General features: G+C 36.0%; 1 protein-coding gene across 8 annotated transcripts in view; it reads right to left on the bottom strand.

Moving 5' to 3' along the window:
• The window catches only part of Svil (Supervillin), a 273,565-nt gene that overhangs the window by 4,665 nt on the left and 246,624 nt on the right, over nt 1-22,276 (bottom strand). For all 8 annotated transcript variants that reach the window (XM_067084305.1, XM_067084306.1, XM_067084308.1 and 5 more), the window contains 3 exons: nt 19,877-20,210; nt 19,524-19,735; nt 19,286-19,408 (listed from right to left, as the gene is read on the bottom strand). In XM_067084305.1, the coding sequence (XP_066940406.1) occupies nt 19,286-19,408; nt 19,524-19,735; nt 19,877-20,210 (669 nt within the window). The remainder of the gene's footprint in view (nt 1-19,285; nt 19,409-19,523; nt 19,736-19,876; nt 20,211-22,276) is intronic.

The following is a 22,276-nucleotide window of genomic DNA, read 5'->3' as shown; positions in this document are numbered from 1 at the left end:
GGCAAGTGCCCAGTAGATCCAACTACTAGACTCAACCCAAGTAAGAGATAATATAAGAACTATAATAAAGACAAATTGACACCTATTATCACAGGACCACCAAAGTTTCAAATCCTACCAACGTTGTTATACCACAACTGCATATTTCATATAAATATTCTTGTCACCTACGGTCCATATTCAAAAGTGATCAGGACCTAAGCACTGCCTATCAAAATACATGGTTTTTGCACATGCTCATATGTGTGTATATGCATATATATATATATATATATATATATATATATATATATATATATATATATATATATATATATATATATATATATATATATATATATATAAACACAAATACATATCGAAAAATCGTAAAAATTTTTATAGTGTAGCACTGTTCATCCTCAAAAGATTAGTCATTTTGAGGTCCCTTTGGGTCCCAGGAAATAAGACAAACCAATCAACCTCTGTATATATATATATATATATATATATATATATATATATATATATATATATATATATATATATAAACACAAATACATATTTTTTTATAGTGTAGCACTGTTCATCCTCAAAAGGAAAGAATTCTCTTATAGATGGTCTTGGCCAGCATAGACAAGAGGGCTCTATCTCTGTCTACAGTGACTACCTCACTTCTCCCTTCATCCTTCACACAGATGTGGCAACAGCGCATACATCAGCCATTACTTTCTTGGTCTTTGCCGAGTAAAGTATTACAGATGGAGGGCTTCGCTCCCGGATATTTTTCCTGAGATTTTATTTTGGTCACCACTGAAGAATTCAACAGAGAAGCAGTTAAAGGCATACATTTAAGGCCAAGTGAAAAGTTTTAATTCCTTAAAATTTTAACTGGTAGGCTTTATTTGTTAAAAATGAGGCTGGTGGGTCTCCCACAGGCTGAGAAGTTAGGATCAGATTGCTAGGCTATGCTAGAGCGCCATGCTGGTTTTTTCCTGTCTAACAAAGCGATATGGGTATTGCTAAGTGGGAACTCGACACGGACTATTACCTTGGAAACTAATTTTTCTTATGCTTTTAGTGTTGTTGATGGAGGTGGTGTTGTTTATTGTTTGTCAATTATTATTAGCCTCACACTACCAAACATGGTTGGGAACCCTTTGGGAGCGCGGGGTTTTGGAAACAATGGGAGGAAGACTGGTCTGCCATGTTGTTGTTATGGAACAGTTCCGCACATTCGCAAGTCATTGAGAACCATATGTTTAAGAAGGGATTGGCTAAGGAAACCTATTATAAAAGGAACTATACTAACCTAACGTACCCTAACCTAACCTAACCTGGCAGGCCGTGTTGCCTGGTCGTTACAGTCGGCTGACAAAAAATAACGGTAAATTCTTACTAAGCAACCAAAGTACTATAGGAAAAATCAATTTCCAAAGTAATATCTGATGCAGAGCTCTTGCTTAGTTCTACCGCGATATGTAACAAAAATGCAATATTAGACAATTTTGTCACTGAAATCTATTTGTCAATGACTTTTTTAACATTCGTAGATAATTTGAGGCTACTCAAAAACAGAGATTGTGTTAGCCTAACTAATCGATTACAAAATGTAGCCATGATAGTTCCCAATCGTGCTTAACTTCTGAGTCTTGGAGTTGGGTAAAAGCCGGTTTTCCCTGGTAGTATTTTGGTGATCAAAACTAAATGGATTTAACAATATTGAAAGTTCCCCATTTATCCTTAATATCAAGGTCCTTTTATCAAGTGTTAACAGAAATTCATTTTGAGGATCTGCATATAACAGATATTTAAATTTAATATTACCCGTGGAGTAATATCACATTTTCGTAATAGTTGGCTTTGGCACTGTAATTCCAATAATTGATATTTTTAATTATGTACCATCTAATGTAGCGTATAACATTTACCTGCTACTCAGGAGTACACCATGTAAACAAAATGATAAAAATGTACAGAAATAGGCTTTATGCTATCTAGTTAGTTATGTCTTAAATTAGTTTAGAAACATTTGTGAGAAAATACTTTTAAGAACAAAGTTATGGTAGAACTTATGAACTGATATTTTAATACATTACTTCAGTCTAATGGATATGACTCACTGATTATGATATGTAACAGCATACAATGGCTACATATGCTTGTGGTGAAGTCAGCCTGTTATATTACAATGGCTACATACACTTGTGGCGAAGTCAGCCTGTTATATTTTATGTGTTCGCTGTCTATACAGTGATTATAGGTAGTTAACACTAAGTAGTTTCTAATGAACACTTGTTCCTTTTATCACTACATAACTGCTAAGCCCTACCCACTGATTACATCATGATCATTCCTTGAAGCTGACTGGTTGGCAGTGGTTTCGAAAAATTGGTTAATCTCATTTATTTTGCAATGGTTGCTGTACAGAACTAAAATACTGTACGTTCTGCTGGTTATCAAAAGGAAACGTTTCATTACCCCGAAACAAAATCATAATACACATCTTCCTACAATTGGTAAAAGAAATAGGAAAGCATGAATGAAGTCTGGAGTGTTCCGCGATGCTGCAATGTTGTTTTTTTGTAAATGAGGTTCACCTGAATAAGAAGGTGACACAGGGAATGTCTGCGTTGGAATCGGTGCGCGCGCTTCAATTACAGGACAATGATAATTACCCTCCGATATTGTCAAGCGCATTCACCATTCTAAACTTAAACACAAAGACTTTCTCAGAGCTATGCAGATTGGTATTTCATATTGATTTTAGGAAAATTTACTACATTTTAATAGTCATAAAATCAATTTCATTGCAATCGTTTACACATTCGGTGGGGCAACAAGCAGTGACTATGAGTCATATTGGATATGATTTGCTGAGAATTTTCTTAAGGACATTTTCTCCTTTCTAAATAAGAGGATCATAAAAAATGACATAGACCTATACTGTCCTATATCTTTTTGTCGGTTTACGCAGCTTATGATGTTTAGATTATAAACCTATCTAATATCCAGCCGCATTATTGTGGTTCTTGTTGTGGTTATTCTTGTTTTTGTTGTTGCTGCTACGGTGCTTGTAGTGTCTTTGAAAATTTTTCATATGGTATCCTAACATTGCAGAATAAACAGACCTTTTCATAAAATACTGGTGTGACGAATTATCTGCCTACTATTGTTAACTGAAATTTATTAATTTGTTTTAATTAAGAGTAATCAAGATCTTTATGAATATAGTCTACGCTAGAATCTCCTAACAACAGAGAGAGAGAGAGAGAGAGAGAGAGAGAGAGAGAGAGAGAGAGAGAGAGAGAGAGAGAGAGAGAAATTTGTAAGAGCCCGTCGCCCCGACACCATCTCTTCCAAACACGTGTGTGTTCGTGTGTTCGTCATCCATCGGAGGGGACAAGACAAAACAAGAGCATCTCGTTTTCTTTCTCTGAAGGAACGAAACTTCTACCATACAATATTTCTGTCTGTTTCTCCCTAACCATTGTTGTCTTGATATATGTATAATCACCACTACTTGCATTGCCATGCAAGCATTCTAATCATGTATTCATAATGTTCCACCGAATCTTCTGTATCAAACTGTATGTATGTTTCTGTTTGTGAAGACGCCAAATGTCTCGCCATTTCACATATATTATGCTACTGCATTGTATTCATTAATCTGTCTCGAATCTCATGCAATTGGCCATATGTAGAATTTCCTGGCCTTTCCATTGATATATGTTTCATCACTGTACGTTTATCATGTCCCTTAATATTGCCATCTGTTTGTCTGCCAAAAAACACAGATGCCCGAACGTTACCTCTGTTTTCCCGTCTGTGTAAATGTTACTTTACCGCTCGCACATGCCAATAACATGTGTTGTTGTTTTAAATTTAGCTGGCCTTGTGCCAGCACGGGCTCTTGCTCCTAGAGCAGCCCGTAACTCTATGTTGATGATAAGTCTGTGAGATGGGTAGGTTAATGAAAACTTTATTATGATACATGAAAGTGATCTTGGTGGGGGTGAATTTTTAAATGAAAAAATTTAACAGGTGGGGTTGCAACCTCTCTGAACCCTAAGGTACCCATCAGGGGAGGATAAAAGTACGATAGCAGTGAGTGTTGGCTAGTGGGAGAGGCCAACAGATGAAAAAAAAAGAAGAATTGAGTAGTAGGCACAGGTAGCTAGTATGCTAGTTCGTGGTAATCTAAAGCCATATTCCTTGTCCGGTCCTAATTCTTGTGTCTCTATGTGTTTTGTGTATTTGTTGGGTGTTGATTGTGATGGATGGAATGATAGGGGAGGGAGTGATTTCTAAAAGAGTCAGCATCTAGAGATGAATAGTATGGCTTTTGACTTGTTGTCTGGGTCGGGTCTGTTGTGTCTGATTTAAGAATTGGGAAGGAGAGTGGGTGGTTAAAGGTATGGATTCTTTAGAGTTACCGTGTATGTGCTTTGTTATTTGGGTAGCTGTTCTTTCATTGCCTTCATAACTTGTTCTTAGCTGTTCTGTTTCTGTACAGTCAAGAAGGTAGTGTTCCAGGGGTTCTTCTGGGATTGTTTCACAGTACTTGCATGGTTGAGGATTGTCTACTATTCTTTGCCATGTGCACAGGTATCTAGCCTTAGCCGATGTATTATGACCGCTAGGGCTCGTGACATGTCTTTGGTTATATTGTGTGGTTTTAGGTTTACGGTGTCCATGTACCATTTGGCGGTTTTTGAGCCACCGAAAACAGCTCTTCTGACTTTGCTTCCTCCTGTAGTTGGCAGTGTGCTGCTGCCTTGTTTTTCAGTTGTGTGAGTGAGGGGGTGATTTTGATACTAATGTTGGTGTGTAGCAACCCACTTTTTGCTAAAGAATCTGCTTCTTCGTTTCCTTGGATTCCCACATGGCTCGGAATCCAGTTTAATGTTATTTCCCTGTTCCTGTTTTGATAGTACATTCATCGAAGATGTTATTGGCGTGTGCGAGCGGTAAAGTAGCATCTACACACAGACAGGGGAAAACAGAGGTAACGATTCGGGCATCTGTTTTTGTCGGCAGACAAACAGATGATGATACTGAGAGACATGATAAACGCTCGCACACGCCAATAACATCTTCGAAGATTCTGTACATTCATACCCCCACCAAAATCACTTTCATGCATCATAATAAAGTTTTCATCTAACCTACCCATCTCACAGACTCATCATCAACTTACAGTTACGGGCTGCTCTAGGAGCAAGAGCCTGTGCTGGCACAAGGCCAGCTAAATCCAAAACAACAACGACTTGTACATTCATTCAGTAAGGAACTACCAATAAACCACTCAACACCCAGCCAGTATGTCACTCAAACCCGTCCTTACAAATTTACTGACTCTTATGTACCCTTTTGTCCTGCAGGGTAATATGCAAGAATGGCCCCAAAATCAAGTGATTCATGGGCTACTCGCAGACTGGTTTGGATCATCTCATACATGACTTTTTCAGCTATCATTTATTTTTTTCTTATTTTGTTAAGTATCTTATGGTGACTTCCTATGATAGCCTTCATTTTCATAGAAATGCTACAGCAGCCTTATATTTACTTTCAATTTACTTTCAAGTATATATATATATATTATATATATATATATATATATATATATATATATATATATATATATATATATATATATATATATATATATATATATATATATATATATATATATATATATATATATATATATATATATATATATATATATATATATATATATATATATATATATATATATATATATATATATATACTGTATATATATATATATATATATATATATATATATATATATATATATATATATATATATATATATATATATATATATATATATATATATATAAGAAGATAAGGTAAACTTAAGTTCACCATTTATACTGATGCATTTGCTCTGTTCTCTAGTGGCAGATACGTAAACCACTAGTGTAAATAAAATCCCCACTGGGTCTTTGCAATGGAAACTTCCCTTTTGTTTAAATCCCCACACATCTCCTCATTTATCACCACAAACATGTCTTACGATCTAACATTTACTCATCACTGTAATATAATCTGTTATCCCTTTTGTAAATATATATATTTTCAATATAAATCATTGAGAGCAGTTTGGTAGTTGTGTATAAGGCTGAGACAGTCCTTTGATTGGTCTATGTGTTGCTGGCTACATGCCCACAAGTTTTATTTTTATTCTCTGTGCTATAAGTGGCGTTACACTTACTATGGCCATCAACGCATGTTTATATATACCTGTATATGCATGTGCTTATACGTGTACATTCCACTGTATGCATATGCATTATATATCGTGGAGTTGAAGCTATATTAATTAAAAGCTACTCTATTTCCAAGAGATAAAGGTAGAAAACTATTTACAATAAGAAATTGACGTGTAGGCCCAAGCCCTGTCATTGCTTCAAAATACAAGAAACTGATGTGTATGTCTATAACCTGTCAGCCTCAATATATAAAAATTTGATGTGTAGGTCTACGCCCTGTCATTGCCACAAAATTTAAGAAATTGATATGTAGGCCTATGCCCTGCCATTGCCTAAAAATATAAGAATTTGATATGTAGGCCTAATCTCCCAATGATAACACTGACATGCAGGACTATGATGAATTAATACCCTAATATTAAAACTGGCTGCATAATTCTATGCTTCATTTCAATTAATGTGGTCTGTTTGGAATCACTATTGTAGGCCAACACCAATTTAAAAGAAAATAAAGGCAAGATGCTTGTGTATTTAGGGTGTGCATGATCAAAATAAAAAAAAAAAAGATGCACAGACAAAATGATCCAATCTCTTCATAATGATATATAACTTGTTATATCTTTTATCAGAGATATCAATTGCATATGTCACAACTCCAGGAGCTCAAATTTGTGATGTCATCATTTATGAACAGAGCTCAACATTACCAAACAGAGTCAAATCCGTATTGATAATCATTTGGACTGTTAACTAGTGTGATGTCATTCCCCTTTCAAGAGCTAGCCAATCACTGGCGTGCAGTGGGTGGGGCTTAGCTTTAAAGGGCCATGGATTTTGCTATACACAGACCCCACAGATCCCCTGCAATGAATTGCTTAGTTTGCTTTTTGCCTGTGGTATGGCTCATACCACCTGCCATGAACACAGCCCTTGCAGGAATAAAGGCGAATTGGGTTTGTTGCCGGACATGCATGAAATATGCAACATGCTCTGCCAGGAGCATGTTGCATATTTTTAAAGGTTTGTAATAAACAAGTGTTTATTAAAAACTACCTAGTGTTAGCCACCTACATCATTGTATAGCAGCAAACACTTCAAACAAGCTGACGTGGACACCAGTATGTGTCTCTAGTATGATGTTAGGTAACATGAGCAATATGTCATATCCATAACTTAGTAGTGATGTATTACAATATTAATTCACAATTCCTATAATAAAACTGCCTTAAAGGATTTACTTACAAATGCTTATAAACTCAATTAAGACACAATTAATGTATACCAATATAATATATTTCTACACATTTCATAACTTAGATTACCTGGTCTATTCCCAAGCACCAGGTGCATAATTAAAATGATTAATTGTCGGAATTACCATAACAAATTATATAAATATTTTAACTTGTTTTCCATGGGGAAAAGAAGAGCATCACATCAATTTTTCTCAACACATGACGTCACTATCGGAAGACTGATGCCCGTTATTAGTAGATCAGCATGGATGTACCTCTTTCAGCATTTGAAAAGAACCCTTATATTAAGGATAACTGAGGAACTTACTGTATCACAAAATCCATTTAGTTTGATTATAACAAACTAGAAAAGAAATATTAGCCTTTAGTAAACACCAAGTCTTGTAGACCAAGCATGACTGGAAACTACTATCATGGATATGTTTCGTAAACAAGAACTTCAGCTAACCAATTTATCATTTTGGTAACCTCAAATTATCTATCACTGTTAATTATTACTTTGTTAGACAGGAAAAAACAGCCCAGTGATAACAATCTACTAGCAACTTCTTACCTTGCAGGAGACTTACTGGCTTCCAGTTTTAATAAATATAAGCTTAGCTATTGAAATTTTTAATGAACTAAACCTTTTCACTGGGCCTTAAAACTATATACTTTACTTGAAAGTTATGATGATCGATAAAAGCACAGTCGAACACCTTTCCGGAGCAGAACTTGGGGATTAGTGAATTCTTGGACAGATCACAGAGGAATGGGGAAGACAGCCGATATATGTACTCTTGTTAGATCTGTGCCAGTTGGAAGGAGGGAAAATAGAGGCAGTCAATGTGGGGAGGATATACAGTAGAGCCTTCTTGTCCTGAGTCCTTTATATTCTATCACTGCGCAGCCAAGCACTATTCTGGCCAAGATCAACTTCAAAAGAATTCTCTGACTGGTTGGTCTGTTTCATGGAGCCTTGAGGTGACCATGAGAATAACTCCTGTGAGGGCAAAAGGTGGCTACGCCATCAAAATTAAATATATATATATATATATATATATATATAGGCAGCCCCTGGTTATCAGTGGGGGATCCTTTCCAAAGGCATGATGATAAGCAAAAACCGCCGATAACAAAAAATCGGTGATTTTCGGCAATTACTGGCGCTGATAACTGGAGATCGGCGCCTCTGTTAGGTACACATAGGCGCAAATACCCGATTATCGGCGCTGAAGTGAAAATTGATGCTTGTTGGCACCGAAAATTGCTGATTTTTGTCACTAGACAAGAGCCGTAAAACCAGATTGCCAATAACTGAGCCGAGCCGATAACTGGGACTGCTATATATATATATATATATATATATATATATATATATATATATATATATATATATATATATATATATATATATATATATATATATATATATATATATATATATATATATATATATATATATATATATATATATATATATATATACAGGGAGTTTCAAAATTAGAGGCCCCCCTCCACAGAACAAATGGAAAGTTATGAATTTTTCTGCTATAGCCTATCTCCAAGTACATTATTTTAAGTTTCTATTAAGCTATTTTTCATTTTACATTTCTTGTATTTTCAGACTGAGTGATGGAGTTAGATACAGCCATGGCTAACGACTCGGAGGAAATCAGATGGATTGACCGAATCTGGGCTATAACCTTCAGAGAGGCCAGGGATCTTGGCACATCCTTCGTTTCACGTTCCTGGATAGCTAAATACATTAAAAGAGATGAATCCTTTGTTAAAAGAAACTGGAACAAAAATCCAAATGACTGTCATTGTGAAAAGAGTGACAATCTTGGAAGGCTTGAAGTCCTTTTAAAGGACTCAAAAGACATCATAACTGAGGCAGTGGGTAGACCAAGAAAGTCTTTATGTAAATTGGCGCTTGAACTAGAAATAAAAAGGGGAAAGAAGAGAAGTTATAGTGTTGTATATCGTGAGTTGAAAAAATCTGGTATCAAGCCATTTCATGTTATCAGCAAGCCCAACATCACTCAGCAACAGAGAGAAGACTGTGCATGGTTTTGTGGTTCATTTCTTAAAGATTGGGATGAAGCTGACTTTCTCCATGTTGCCGCATCAGATGAATTCTTCCTTTACACAGTCAGGAAACCAAATCATAAAAATGACATCATTTGGGCTGCAAAGTTGGATGATATCAGCGATGATGTGCGCTATCGCCAAGTTGTGAAATTTCCTGAATGTTTGGGAATTTTTCTCTGTTCCACAGCCAAACAGTTAATGTGAACCATCAAAGAAAAAGGACAGTCATAGAATGGTGAATATTTCAGAGAAACTGTGCTTACTAGTGGAGTATTTCCTTTCCTCAAAGATACTGAAAATGTGTTATCTGTTGAAAAAGTCACATTTTTGCATGATAAGACACCATGTTTCAAGGCTCTTCAGATATAAGAGCTGCTTCGAAACAGTGGTATCGATTTCTTCTCGTCAAGAGAATTTCCAGGTAGCTCCCCTGACCTTAATGTGTGTAAAAGCATTGGTAGTATCTTAAAGGATCGTGTTGAAGCACGCACAATGAACTACGATGGTATACCAAGCCTCGACGACCTGCGAAGAGAGGTGACCGAAGTGCTGAGGGAAATGGAGTTTGAGTCTCAGCTTTTTTGTGATTTGCTGAAATCATACCCCTCAAGAATGCAGGCTGTAGTACAGGCAGATGGAGGCCACACAAAATATTAAATACTCGGAGAGAAACTTGAATAAATACCTATTCTGAATTACTTTTGTTTTTGTCCATACCAATATTAGTTTATGCTGTAGAGGGGGCCTCTAATTTCAAAAACACCCTGTATGTATGAGTGTGTGTATATATATATATATATATATATATATATATATATATATATATATATATATATATATATATATATATATATATATATATATATATATATGAATATAAGAAGGCCCATAAAACAATATTTAAACGTTGAATCGTGTTTTATGGGCCTTCTTATATTCATATTACACTGTAGTATTACAGAAAAAAAAGACATTCATATATATATATATATATATATATATATATATATATATATATATATATATATATATATATATATATATATATATATATATATATATATATAGAGCATATCCCGTTATCGGCGGGCTCAGTTATCAGTGATCTGGATTTATCGGCGGGCTCAGTTATCAGTGATCTGGATTTCGGCTCTTGTCTAGTGACGAAAATTGGCAACTTTTGGCGCCAACAAGCGTCAATTTTCACTTCAGCACCGATAATAGGGTATTTTTGCCTATATATACCTAACAGAGGCGCCGATCTCTGGTTATCGGCGATTTTTGCTTATCGTCACGCCTGTGTGTGTGTGTGTATACTGTGTGTGTGTGTGTGTGTGTATATATATATATATATATATATATATATATATATATATATATATATATATATATATATATATATATATATATATATATATATATATATATATATATATTAAAAACATTAAAATTCACTACAGCTTTAAGACCAACTGGTCGCCTCTTCACGTGATTACAGTATAATACAAAGAAGGAAAGCTATATATACTACAAGAAGAGAAGTATTACTTTAGTCCCTCCATACAATCTCAAGATTCAATTGAATGGGAATCAGATAAATTGTCATTTTCAGATATTAATCTGGTATGGCACTATGTTCAGGCAGTTTTTAAGGTCTTCAGAAAACCTACACACTCTAATATGTATATACATTACTTTTTTATCATAAAATATTAAATTATTAATTTTAATGTCCCCTTTTTTTGTGCGTACCGAATATGTCGCCAATGTTTATTGGATGAAGTGGTAATTTTTATTTCTTTATCTTTTAAGAAATTGGTTTATTGACAAGGCGCATCTCAAACCACAGAAATCTTTTTAATCCTTATCAGTTAAAAATAAAATTCACAGAAAACCTGACATTACCTTGCCATACTGCAAAAAGTAATGATGGATTGGTGTCTGGTTTAAGAAAGGTAAATGTTCTTGCTGTTTAAAGCTATCCATGTACAATAGGCAAAAGTCTGAGCAATTATAGTAAAACTGGGGATGAAAGCAATAAAGACATGTACTACGTCCCTTGTACAGATTGTCAAGTTATTTATATGTGGTTATACAAGAGAATCAGAAGATCTGTAACCAGCGATCGAGGGAAAACAGAAGAGATGTGAATAATGTTTTATTTATGTACATATCATCAAGTATGTGCAAAAAGTATTATTTAAAACAAACAATACACAGAAAAGGAAATAGCTGAAGCTGCCCTCATTAGGGGAGTACCTAATTTTAACTTAAATGAAGAAAACCACAAGTTTGGCAGTTTGTTATCCAACAATGTACTTAGAGCAGCCAACTTTAACATGACAGTTAGATCGTTGAATAATTAACAACTGCGTTTTTAGAGTGGCAGTCTGGTAATGAACAACGACGGTTAATTTTCTTCCCATCGCTCTTAACATATGTAACTTTCCCTTTATTGTATTATACTGTAATCATCTGAAGAGGAGACCAATTGGCCATGAAACTGTAGTGAATTCAAAAGTTTTTAATATATTTCCAAAACATAAATGGAGTTCAATTCATTCTTACACCACGACAAGTGTACATATTATATTTATGACTGTCGTTCAGTTGGTAGCACCAGTTCCTTTCTATTGAAAGACTGGGTTCTATCCCAGTGTGAATCAGTAATTTATTCCTGTTCCACATGTGATTGTGCATTGATTACTTTATATATATATATATATATATATATATATATATATATATATATATATATATATATATATATATATATATATATATATATATATATATATATATATATATATATATATATATATATATATATATATATATATATATATATATATATATATATATATAGATACACACAATATAAATGAATGACTTTTACTCTGATCCAACAGTAATCTATGAAGATAAAAAGGCCCATAAAAACACTACATATGCGTTGCAACCATATACTTCCAGTTGCGTCTTCTGTATCCATGTTTACTGGTGAAATTGGATAAATGATGTGACATTTATCCAATATCCAAGTGTACCACTACGACACTGGTGGTATGTAGATGACTGGTGACCTGGGATGGATGGAAAATAGGTTATTCCCTTTGTGTTTTGGGCCTCATTAGCTCCCATCTGCGTCGAGTCTGGTGGGCTCATCCACTGGAACACCTGCTTGAGAACAAGCCTTAGGATTAACTCATTAAATCCAATCTCCCATGTTCCCCTGACAGGTTCATATTGTTGGTCTGACTGATGATGGCAGATTCCAGCATCTTCCTTTTGTATGGGCAGCTACTTTTGAAAACTAGCTTGGTCCCACTCCAGTTTATGTTAGGTCCTTTCCTATAAGCCGATTCACTCAAGGTAGATTCTTGGGCCTACGAGACGTTTGTTTGGTGGCCTCTGATTGGCTGGTAGCGGGAGGTAGGAGACTCGCTCAGTCTCATTTTTATGTATGTAGCTCATAAAACTAGCAATATGTTTATATATTTCTTTATTTATCTCACGTTTTGAACAAGATAGGAAAGTTTTGGTCATACCATAGGATTCGGTATTAATTATACCACAAAATATGATTTCCTGAAATCAATAAGAGAAAACGCAAAGGAATTACGAGGAAAAGTGAAGAGAGAAGCATTTACTTCTTTATACCTGTTTTTACTTATCATCAGATTTTGCATCATTCATGCTATCAAGATAAAATAAAACTTGTGTTTTCATACAATAAATTCACCCTGGATACTCTGGTGCTTTCAGATTTTAGATGCATGTGATATGTGAAGAGAAAATGAAGAATATGTCTTATTATGTTGCATCCGTTCTTGACACAGTTTGCCAAGAGATGGTGATGATGATCTGCATGACACTGTGTTAGTCCTCTCAGCCGTTGACAGTTGCCAATTAGCGATATGAGAAGTTGCAGTTTCAGCAATATTTGCTGTATTATTGTCATTGCATTTTCTGTAAATAAATGCATAGAATTCCCATTATGACTGTCAAACATTTTCACTCCAGTATTATACTGTATGTCTGGACATATCTGATATGAAAAAAAAAATAATAATTAGATGGATGCATCTGGATGTGTTGGGTTCAATTTAGTCTAGAAATTTGCATACATACTGTATACATGATAAATAACAGGCCTACATAATGATGAGTTCATTATTATGGCCGCTCATTTCTCTGGTCAATAACATCAAAAGCTTATTTTTCATATGTTCATTCAATGAACGAAAGTACATTTTTTTATTACTTACCATAAAATCTGTTGGCGATGTCTAAATTGAAGCCAGCACATCCAGTTGCATCCATCTGATTATTTTTTTTTTCTTATCAGATATGTCCAGACATATACCATATAATACTGGAGTGAAAATGTTTGACAGTCATAATGGGAATTCTATGCATTTATTTACAGAAAATGTAATGACAACTACAGCAAATATTGCCGAAACTGCAGACTTCTCATATTGCTAATTGGCAACTGTCAACGGCTGAGAGGACCAACACAGTGTCATGCAGATCATCATCACCGTCTCTTGGCAAACTGTGTTAACAACAGATGCAACATAAGACATATTCTTCATTTTCTCTTCACATATCACACGCATCTAAAATCTGAAAGCACCAGAGTATTCAGGGTGAATTTACTGTATAAAAACACAAGTTTTATTTTATCTTGATCGCATGAATGATGCAAAATTTGATGATTAGTAAAAACAGGTATAAAGAATTAAATGCTTCTCTCTTCACTTTTACTCGTAAATCCCTTGTGTTTTCTCTTATTGATTTCAGGAAATCATATTTTGTGGTAAAATTAATACTGAATCCTATGGTATGACCAAAACTTTCCTATCTTGTTCAAAACGTGAGATAAATGAAGATTTATATGAACATATTGCTAGTTTTCTGAGCTACATACGTAAAAATGAGACAGTGAGCGAGTCACCTACCTCCCGGTACCAGCCAATCAGAGGCCGCTAAACAAACGTCTCGTAGGCCCAAGAATCTACATTTAGTGAATCGGCTATAGTTATGTTGGGTTTGGCTGTGGGATTAGTGCACCTTCCCCAGCAATATCTCAGCATGACCACTGCTCTCATGCTCTTATGGCAATAGTGTTTCAAATTTTGATTCAAAGTAAAGTCATAGGTTATCAACCGTTTTTTTTTTATTCCAGATATCCAGTGGGGTTTGGCAATAAAGAATAGGAAACATTAACCTATATATGTATCATCCCTTATGGATTTACTGTGACTTAACTAATTATGTTGGGTCTGGTTGCAGGATTATTGCGTCTTCACTGTCTCAGGAATCCTGTCTCTAATACCAACCCATAAACTCAGAGACTTCGAAAGAAACATTTCCGAAGTCAACAATGCACTCACCTTTTACATGTCATACGGCTTAGGAAAGACTTGAGGGTCCGCCTCCTTAATGAAGGACACTAAAATAATCCTCTGCCCATGTAGAGAGAGTGGTTTCTTTGTGCCAAGGTGTAAGAAAAATAGGACCATTTGGGATGTTTACCGTGATATCTAGATAAACCTTGAGTGCTTGAAATGGGCATAATGTTGTATCCTGAGTACTGAATTGCCTTATCAGAAATGGGGATTTTCATTTTAAAAGGTCACCCATCATTCTTAGCCAGGAATGATAAGCCAAGAGACAACAACAAATTACAACGTGTGAGTGATGACACATGTTAGCTCAGTATACTAATTGAGCTCCTGGTGCTAAATCTGCCAAAGAACCGAGGGGATGAGTTGTAGTTATATTGGGGCCACTGAACCGAGGGGGACATGAACCGAGGGGGGGGTCTGAGTCAACTTTATTCAGGGACCAGGTAATGGGAAGCCTTGCAGGAGCTGGCCTTGGCAGTGCAAAGGACTGGAGAAGGGAATTAATAAATTCAATATTAGAATCAATTCCAAACCCACAAAACAAGGGTTCAGACAGAACTGCCTTGTATGCCATGATTGTAATAGCAAGGCACTTGACCTCAAAAGATATACAGGTCAACCATCACTAATCTGGCATCACTGGGACCTCCAGGGTGCCAGATTAGTGATTTTGCTGGATTATACAGTGGTTAGGTTAGAATACACTTACTCTAACAATTAACAGTCTCATTCTACTTTTAAAATACCCTGTAAATCATTACAAGCTGGATAATAAAGAAAAAAGAAACATTAAATGAATATCAAGTGAAATTCTAATGAAGCACAGGCAAAATAAATGGTACAGGTAATTCTCTTCACTTGCACAAGAAAGTTTAACACTGCTGCTTCCAATTAAGCACATTTACATATCTTGAGGTGGAGGGTTGTCAGGATTCCCATCTTCTTCATCTTGGAATTTTTTTTATATTTTATACTAGCCTCATATTTTTACTGTATTTTCTAATTTTTTATTTTTGCAACTCCAAAGATAAATGCAATCGTGAGCGTAAGGTACGTACGTACCAAACACTCTATTGTTGGCGTTGATGAACTTGCTACAGCTTGTTCTGGTTTATGTTGTTGTGCTTATGATTTTTTATTTACATTTTATGCTATTCTCATTTACATTTTTACTGTAATTTCTCATTTCTTAATTTTACAACCCAAATGATAAATGCAATTGTGTGTAGGGTATACTGTATACATATACAGTATATGAAAACACTCATTTGCTGGTGTCAGTGAACTTGCTAGAGGTTGATTTGGTTTATGTTGTTATGCTTATAATTTTTTTTACAGTACTTATATTTTACACTATTCTCATTTCTATTTTTACTGTATTTTCTCATTTTTTACTTTTACAACCCAAACGATAAATGCAATCACGTGCGTAGAGTATGTATGTATGAACACATTCACTCACTGGTATTGGTGAACTTACTACAGCTTGTTTTGTTTCGGGTAGTTACACTTATTATTTTCTTATTCATATTTTATGCTAATCTCATTCATATTTTTACTACATTTTCTTTTATTTTTTACAACCCAAAAGATAAATGCAATCCTGTGCACAGGGTAGGTATATAAGCACTCAAGTAGCACCAACAAACAGTAGGTTAGTGTGTTGACCTGGGAAATTTGAAATTACACTAGCTGAAATTGGAGCTGGTTTAATGATGGAACCCAATTAGCGATTACCTGATTGGTGATAGTTGGCCTGTACACTAAAATTTAAATCTGTCTCAACAGATTTCAATCAGGCTCTCAGTGTGGAGGTAATCTAACCACATTTCCCATAAAGACTGGTATGTCACATAGATGAGATTGTAGTTTTTGCACCAGGTACCTAACAATGTTAGGTAAATAATCATCACAGTAAACTAGATTTTCAAAATCCCCTCATGAAGGTCATGGTTCAGAAAGGAGGATGAGTATACAACTTCTCCTCCTTCTGTCTGGGATAGAACAGCCCAGTGTTGAAGAAGAAAGAACCAATGACTACTTGGCTAACTCGGGGCCACTAGATGAGCAGTTCCATCAAAAGCTAGTAGACTGTTTAAAGCCTTTGAAGTATGGAACAATTTCAAAGCCTTTGAAATATGGGACAATGGAGGAAAAAGGTACATCGTCCTCCAATTGTTCCCGTCTTGTAGGAATGCACCTCTCACTATTGCCTGAATGTCTAGGTTCACAGATACATACACTGGAAGTTAATGGTTCTCGCATATGGCAAACATGTCCACTTACGGTTGTGGAAGCATGTTGGCAACTGCTGGCTTGAGAGGGGCTAAGTGTGAGCCCAACCTCTTGTTATGACATTGCAGTCATATTGTCTAGGACCAAAAAAATGTGGGGCCCTTTTGGAAGTTTAAATTTTTTGAGACGGAAAGACATCCAACAGATACAGGAAGCTGACATGACATTTCCTCAGAAGAGGTGATCGTCTTCCTGCTACCTGACAGTCCTCCTAATGGCTGCCATAACCTGTCAATAAGGCATCTGTACAGATGGTGGAGTCAGGTTGGCTTGTTTGCCAGAGACCCCTTCCAAGTCCACAGACAGTATCTTCCCAATATCAGATGAAGGCAAACGCAAAGCCTTTTCCTGGCATGCAAAAGCCAAACCTCTGTTTACATCCTACAGTTGCAATCTCAGAAATAGATCTACTGTACTGTACCAGTAAAAAGTCCAGACTTCATTCCAATTGTCATTTGGAAAAGCTAGGGTGTGCAAGGAATCTTCTCAGGCCCTCTTATTCTGGTCTGGGTGCTGTTGGGAAGAGACAACTGGCCGCAAAGAGTATCCCAATAAAAATGTCTGCTGGATGTAAGGCGAGACTTGTTACTTTTCATTAGGAAACCTTTTAACTGGAGTCTGTTGACTAACACTCTCAGGGTTTGTCAGCATGCTTCTCTGGTGTCTCCCTAGGTTAGCCAATCATCTAGGTAGGCCATCAGTTAAATTCCTTCTATCTTGACCTCATACAAAATACATAAGTAAAGTATATGGAAAAATTTATACAAAAAATGCATGTTCAAACTTAACAGGTCAAGGATCACTCTTCACTCGGAGGACCCCTTCTTGGGGACACTGCAGAGTGGTGGCATATAAACCTGTCTTTCTCTATGGCCCTCTTTTAAGAGGGGTCTCATTTTTTGGAGAAAACTCCTTTAGAGAAGGGGGAGGGTGAGACCATCTCTACCGCAGCCCATTCAAAATTATACTATGTCACCAAGGGGAGGACTTCCACTGCATGTAATGCTGAAGATGATGACCCCGACCATGCAAATCCTATCGGGCTCCACCTCTTCCATTGCCTTTAATACGTAGTCCACGAGTTGATTTTTTTTTCCTGGTAGGAGCATCTTTGTCCTCTTCAAAAGAAGGTGCTGCTGCTATTTTTGTCCTTTCTTTAGTTGTTGAAAGGATCCTATAGTAGTGACTAGAGGTTTGTATGGGTCTGAAACATACCGAGCTTTCTTTGGCTTAGGAAGAGGAAAACCTCAAGAGTATTGTTTCCCAGATACCCCTTTTCCAAGAACAGCATGTATTGTGTAATTCTATTGTCGGACTTGTTCAGACAGGTCCCAACGGAAGGGGGAAGAGTGCAATAAGAGAGGTTACATTGGGAGCACAATGCTGCAGCACACCAATGCTTCCTTTCAAGCCTTAATGCAACATTCCAGAAAGTCACAGCGTGTTTGCCATGGGTCCGCATATGTGTTTTGGCTATTGCAGCAAATATTGTTCTGGAAGACTCTGGAAGCTCTTTAATAGCTACTTCCAGCATAGTAGTACAAGTTATAATATTGAGGAGGTGGAGCCTGGTGGAGCCTAACATAAAATTTAGCCATGGCTGTCCCGAGATTTTTCTTGCAGGGGTCCCAAATTGCGGGTAGCCATGTCCAATGGGAGCTTTTTTCTGTCAAAGGGAAGGACAAGTGTTGAACTATCAGATATTGGGATGGCTGAAACAGTAAGGGAATTCTTTGGGATTGGTTGGTCTGTCTTATGGAGCCTTCAGGGGACCATGAGAGTGTAAGTCCTTTGAGGACAAACAACAGCTATACTATAAAAAATAGAAGGCACTACACACATCATCCAAAAGCTCACTATTTAAGTTATGGTTTCTGAAGTAAGCAGTAAGAAAAATATAAAAATTCACAAAAATCAGATTATAAAACACAGATCTCATGGAGCATGTGAGTCTGTTTACATGGCAAAAAACAGAAGGTACATCATGGGAGAGAGCAAATTTGGCACCTAAGCAAAAAACTCTCACCTTCTCCTGAATTGTAGTTACATCCTCTCTAGGCATCCATACTGGAAACAAGCTTGTGAACTCCAATGGCTCCATCCCTCCTACTACCAAATAAGGTTCCACAACATCAACGTCAACTTCAACCTAAAAATAACAAATATAACTGAGATCATTCAGTTTAATGTATCATATATGTCATAAATGATAGCCATAAATCATTCTTCCCCATGCAAAATAAACCATTTACAAAGCTAATTACTTTTTTATAATTTTTGGCAGCTAAAATCTTTGCCTGAGCTTTTGCCTTCAGCTTGCAATACTCAAGTACAGTTTCCAAAGCAGCGCGTCGAGCAAAGTTAAAGCGCAAAACTGCCGAGCCAGTTGCACTAAAATCTTCTCCCTCTGATGATTCTGCTGGCCACCATCCCTGCCATACCCAGACTCGATGACCACCATCTACTATAAACAAAGCTGAAAACACGAGGAATTTTTATGAAAAATTGAAAATTATTATTCTTCATTATGAAACATTTTGTTCATAGTTGAAACGAAAACAAAATCATATCAGAAACATATAACAAAATGACAAACATAAGAGTGGTAAATGCAAACCTGGCTGTGGCACTGAATATAAATCCTGTTGCAAAATTGGGAGTGGATTAGGTACTGAAGTGCTTCTGTAGCTGGAAATCAATTCAGTAGCCTGGAAAGAGTCAGGGGTAGCAGCTAAATGCCATACTCTAGGGGTCCAGTCATATGTATGCTCATCTTCAAGCAGTGAAAAGTACTTGTTTTTAGCATTCCTGGCTGAAGTTCCAAGATCCTCCCAAAAGTCTCGGGATTCTGCCCCTTCAAACTGCTCCTTAATTTTGACAGATGATCCAGCTTTCCAACCCATCACTGATTCAGGTGCTTGAGAAAGCCTTTGAGCAACAGTACTACCAACCTACAAAAATGGAAGAAGGTATTTCACCTATATGTAATGGAAGAAGGTATTTCACCTATATATAACGGAAGAAGGTATTCCACCTACATATATTTTGTCTAAGATAATAAAACCGAGCTGTTCTGAATTCTTCATTGCTAAAACAACAGTCAGAAATCTCTGTTTGACATATGTATAAATATATTCAGTTACTTTCCCTCATATTGTTTATGATCTGTGGTTGCTTTTTTCATTGAACAAATGAGTTTAATTAACTGCAAAGAATCATGCAAGGAAACTAAATGAAGTGCAATATACTCAAAACAATAGAAAATATAGCTATACTTTTACAATAATCTTCAAATTCGGTATTCTTATATTCTTGTATTGTCTTTGCAACTGCAAGAGACCTATAAGGCACTTGGTAGAAAGGGAGGATGTTATTTACACTAGGTACTATTAAAGACTGCCCATTTGTAACAGAATCTAAAGAAATATAACCTGATGTTGGAACTGTATGGATGATTTTAAGACCCAATGGGAAATACATAGAAAGTTTCACAATTTTTACGCTGATGTAAACAAGCGTAAGAGTATGCTTATAAAGTATGTATATATTTTGGATTATATGTTAATATATTAGTTTTGCCTTTAGTTTTCTAAGACATCTTCAACAGGACTGACACAAGAATTTACAATATACTGTATATGAAAGGTGACAGTACAAATGAGCATACAGACAGTGGGGGAAAATGTTCATGCCTAATAAGTAGAAGAGAGGAAGAAGCAGCCAAATCCCTAGTGTCTGAGGATAGTGCTCCATTGAAAAACCTTGTTTTTATGTGCTTGCTGGCTCATGCTTTTCCTCTACCTTCCCAAAATTTTATAGATTTTAAATGTTTCTTTTGAAATAAATGGATCAAGTATTCTTTGGTTGATAATCATCCTTTTAAACAATCTTTCCTTTATAAAAATTGGACTCTATAACATTTGTTTCCAATTTATTATTTGAATACAGTGTCTATTTAGTCCCTGTTGTTTTCACAAACTACTGTGAACATTGCAATTTTCTTCTGTGCTTATATTAAGCACTGTTCTTCTGTGCTTATGTCAACAAATTCTTTATGCTCTTTTATTCTCTGTTCTGATAATATTCCAGTTTGACCAATACAAAAACTGTTACATAACTTACATGGGATCTGATAAATGCATCCTTTAGTATTATTGAGAGAGTTCTTTATTTACATCCTTTAGTGTTATTGGGGATTCTTTATACATGTTTGTTTCATTGTATTATTGTTGAATGATGCTGTTGAATTTTTCAGTTAGATCTATTAAATTAATCAATGGGTGCCTAATATAGTTATAATAATAACACTAACAATAGCTACATTGTAATGATATATGATATATTTCCTAACCTTTACAATATGTAGCAATCTTCTTCTTTTAATGTGTTTTTTTCCCATTTGTATGGGGTAAGTACGATGCCTTCTCTTGAAGGACTTTGATTTGGTTTTGGGGTAGACCGTAGTCTCGATCGGCTGCCCTGCCTGTCATCACTTAGACCCCAATAGCGTATGTCCATGTTTTGTACCAGTCACCAGCGCCCTTTATCCCAGCAGCGAGAAGTTGTTGCACGGTTAGGTCAACAGTTCGAGACGTGTGAGGCGTCTGTTATGTTTTTAGGAGATGTTGGAGTGGCTTTGTTTGTGTGTGTATTAGTCTGTAACGCCCATTTGCTTTTAAGCAAACCTATCCGTTGATTACATACATAATCCCATGGTGTCTACACGGATAGCAAAGTGTCCACCTCTCTGACCAGTCGGCTGCGGATTTGAACCCGCGCCACAGACCTCTATGAACTCTGAAGCTGCTGCTCTAACCGACTTGGCCATCGAGGCTCTATTTACAATATGTAGCAATACTGAAAGATATTTTGAAAGTATAAACAGAAAAGCGCCTCCACAGCTCATTATAGGTCACAAAAGATTAATTTCTTAATGTGTTTTAACCAAGCCATATAAATATGGTAACAGTACTGACTAGTAAGTTCCAATGTTTGTTCTTTAGCTACAAAATTGGCA

Source organism: Macrobrachium rosenbergii, chromosome 41, assembly GCF_040412425.1.
Source record: "Macrobrachium rosenbergii isolate ZJJX-2024 chromosome 41, ASM4041242v1, whole genome shotgun sequence".
Lineage (NCBI taxonomy): Eukaryota > Metazoa > Arthropoda > Malacostraca > Decapoda > Palaemonidae > Macrobrachium > Macrobrachium rosenbergii.
The sequence above is the reverse complement of the archived record's forward strand: the minus strand, read 5'-3'. Positions and strand labels throughout refer to the sequence as shown.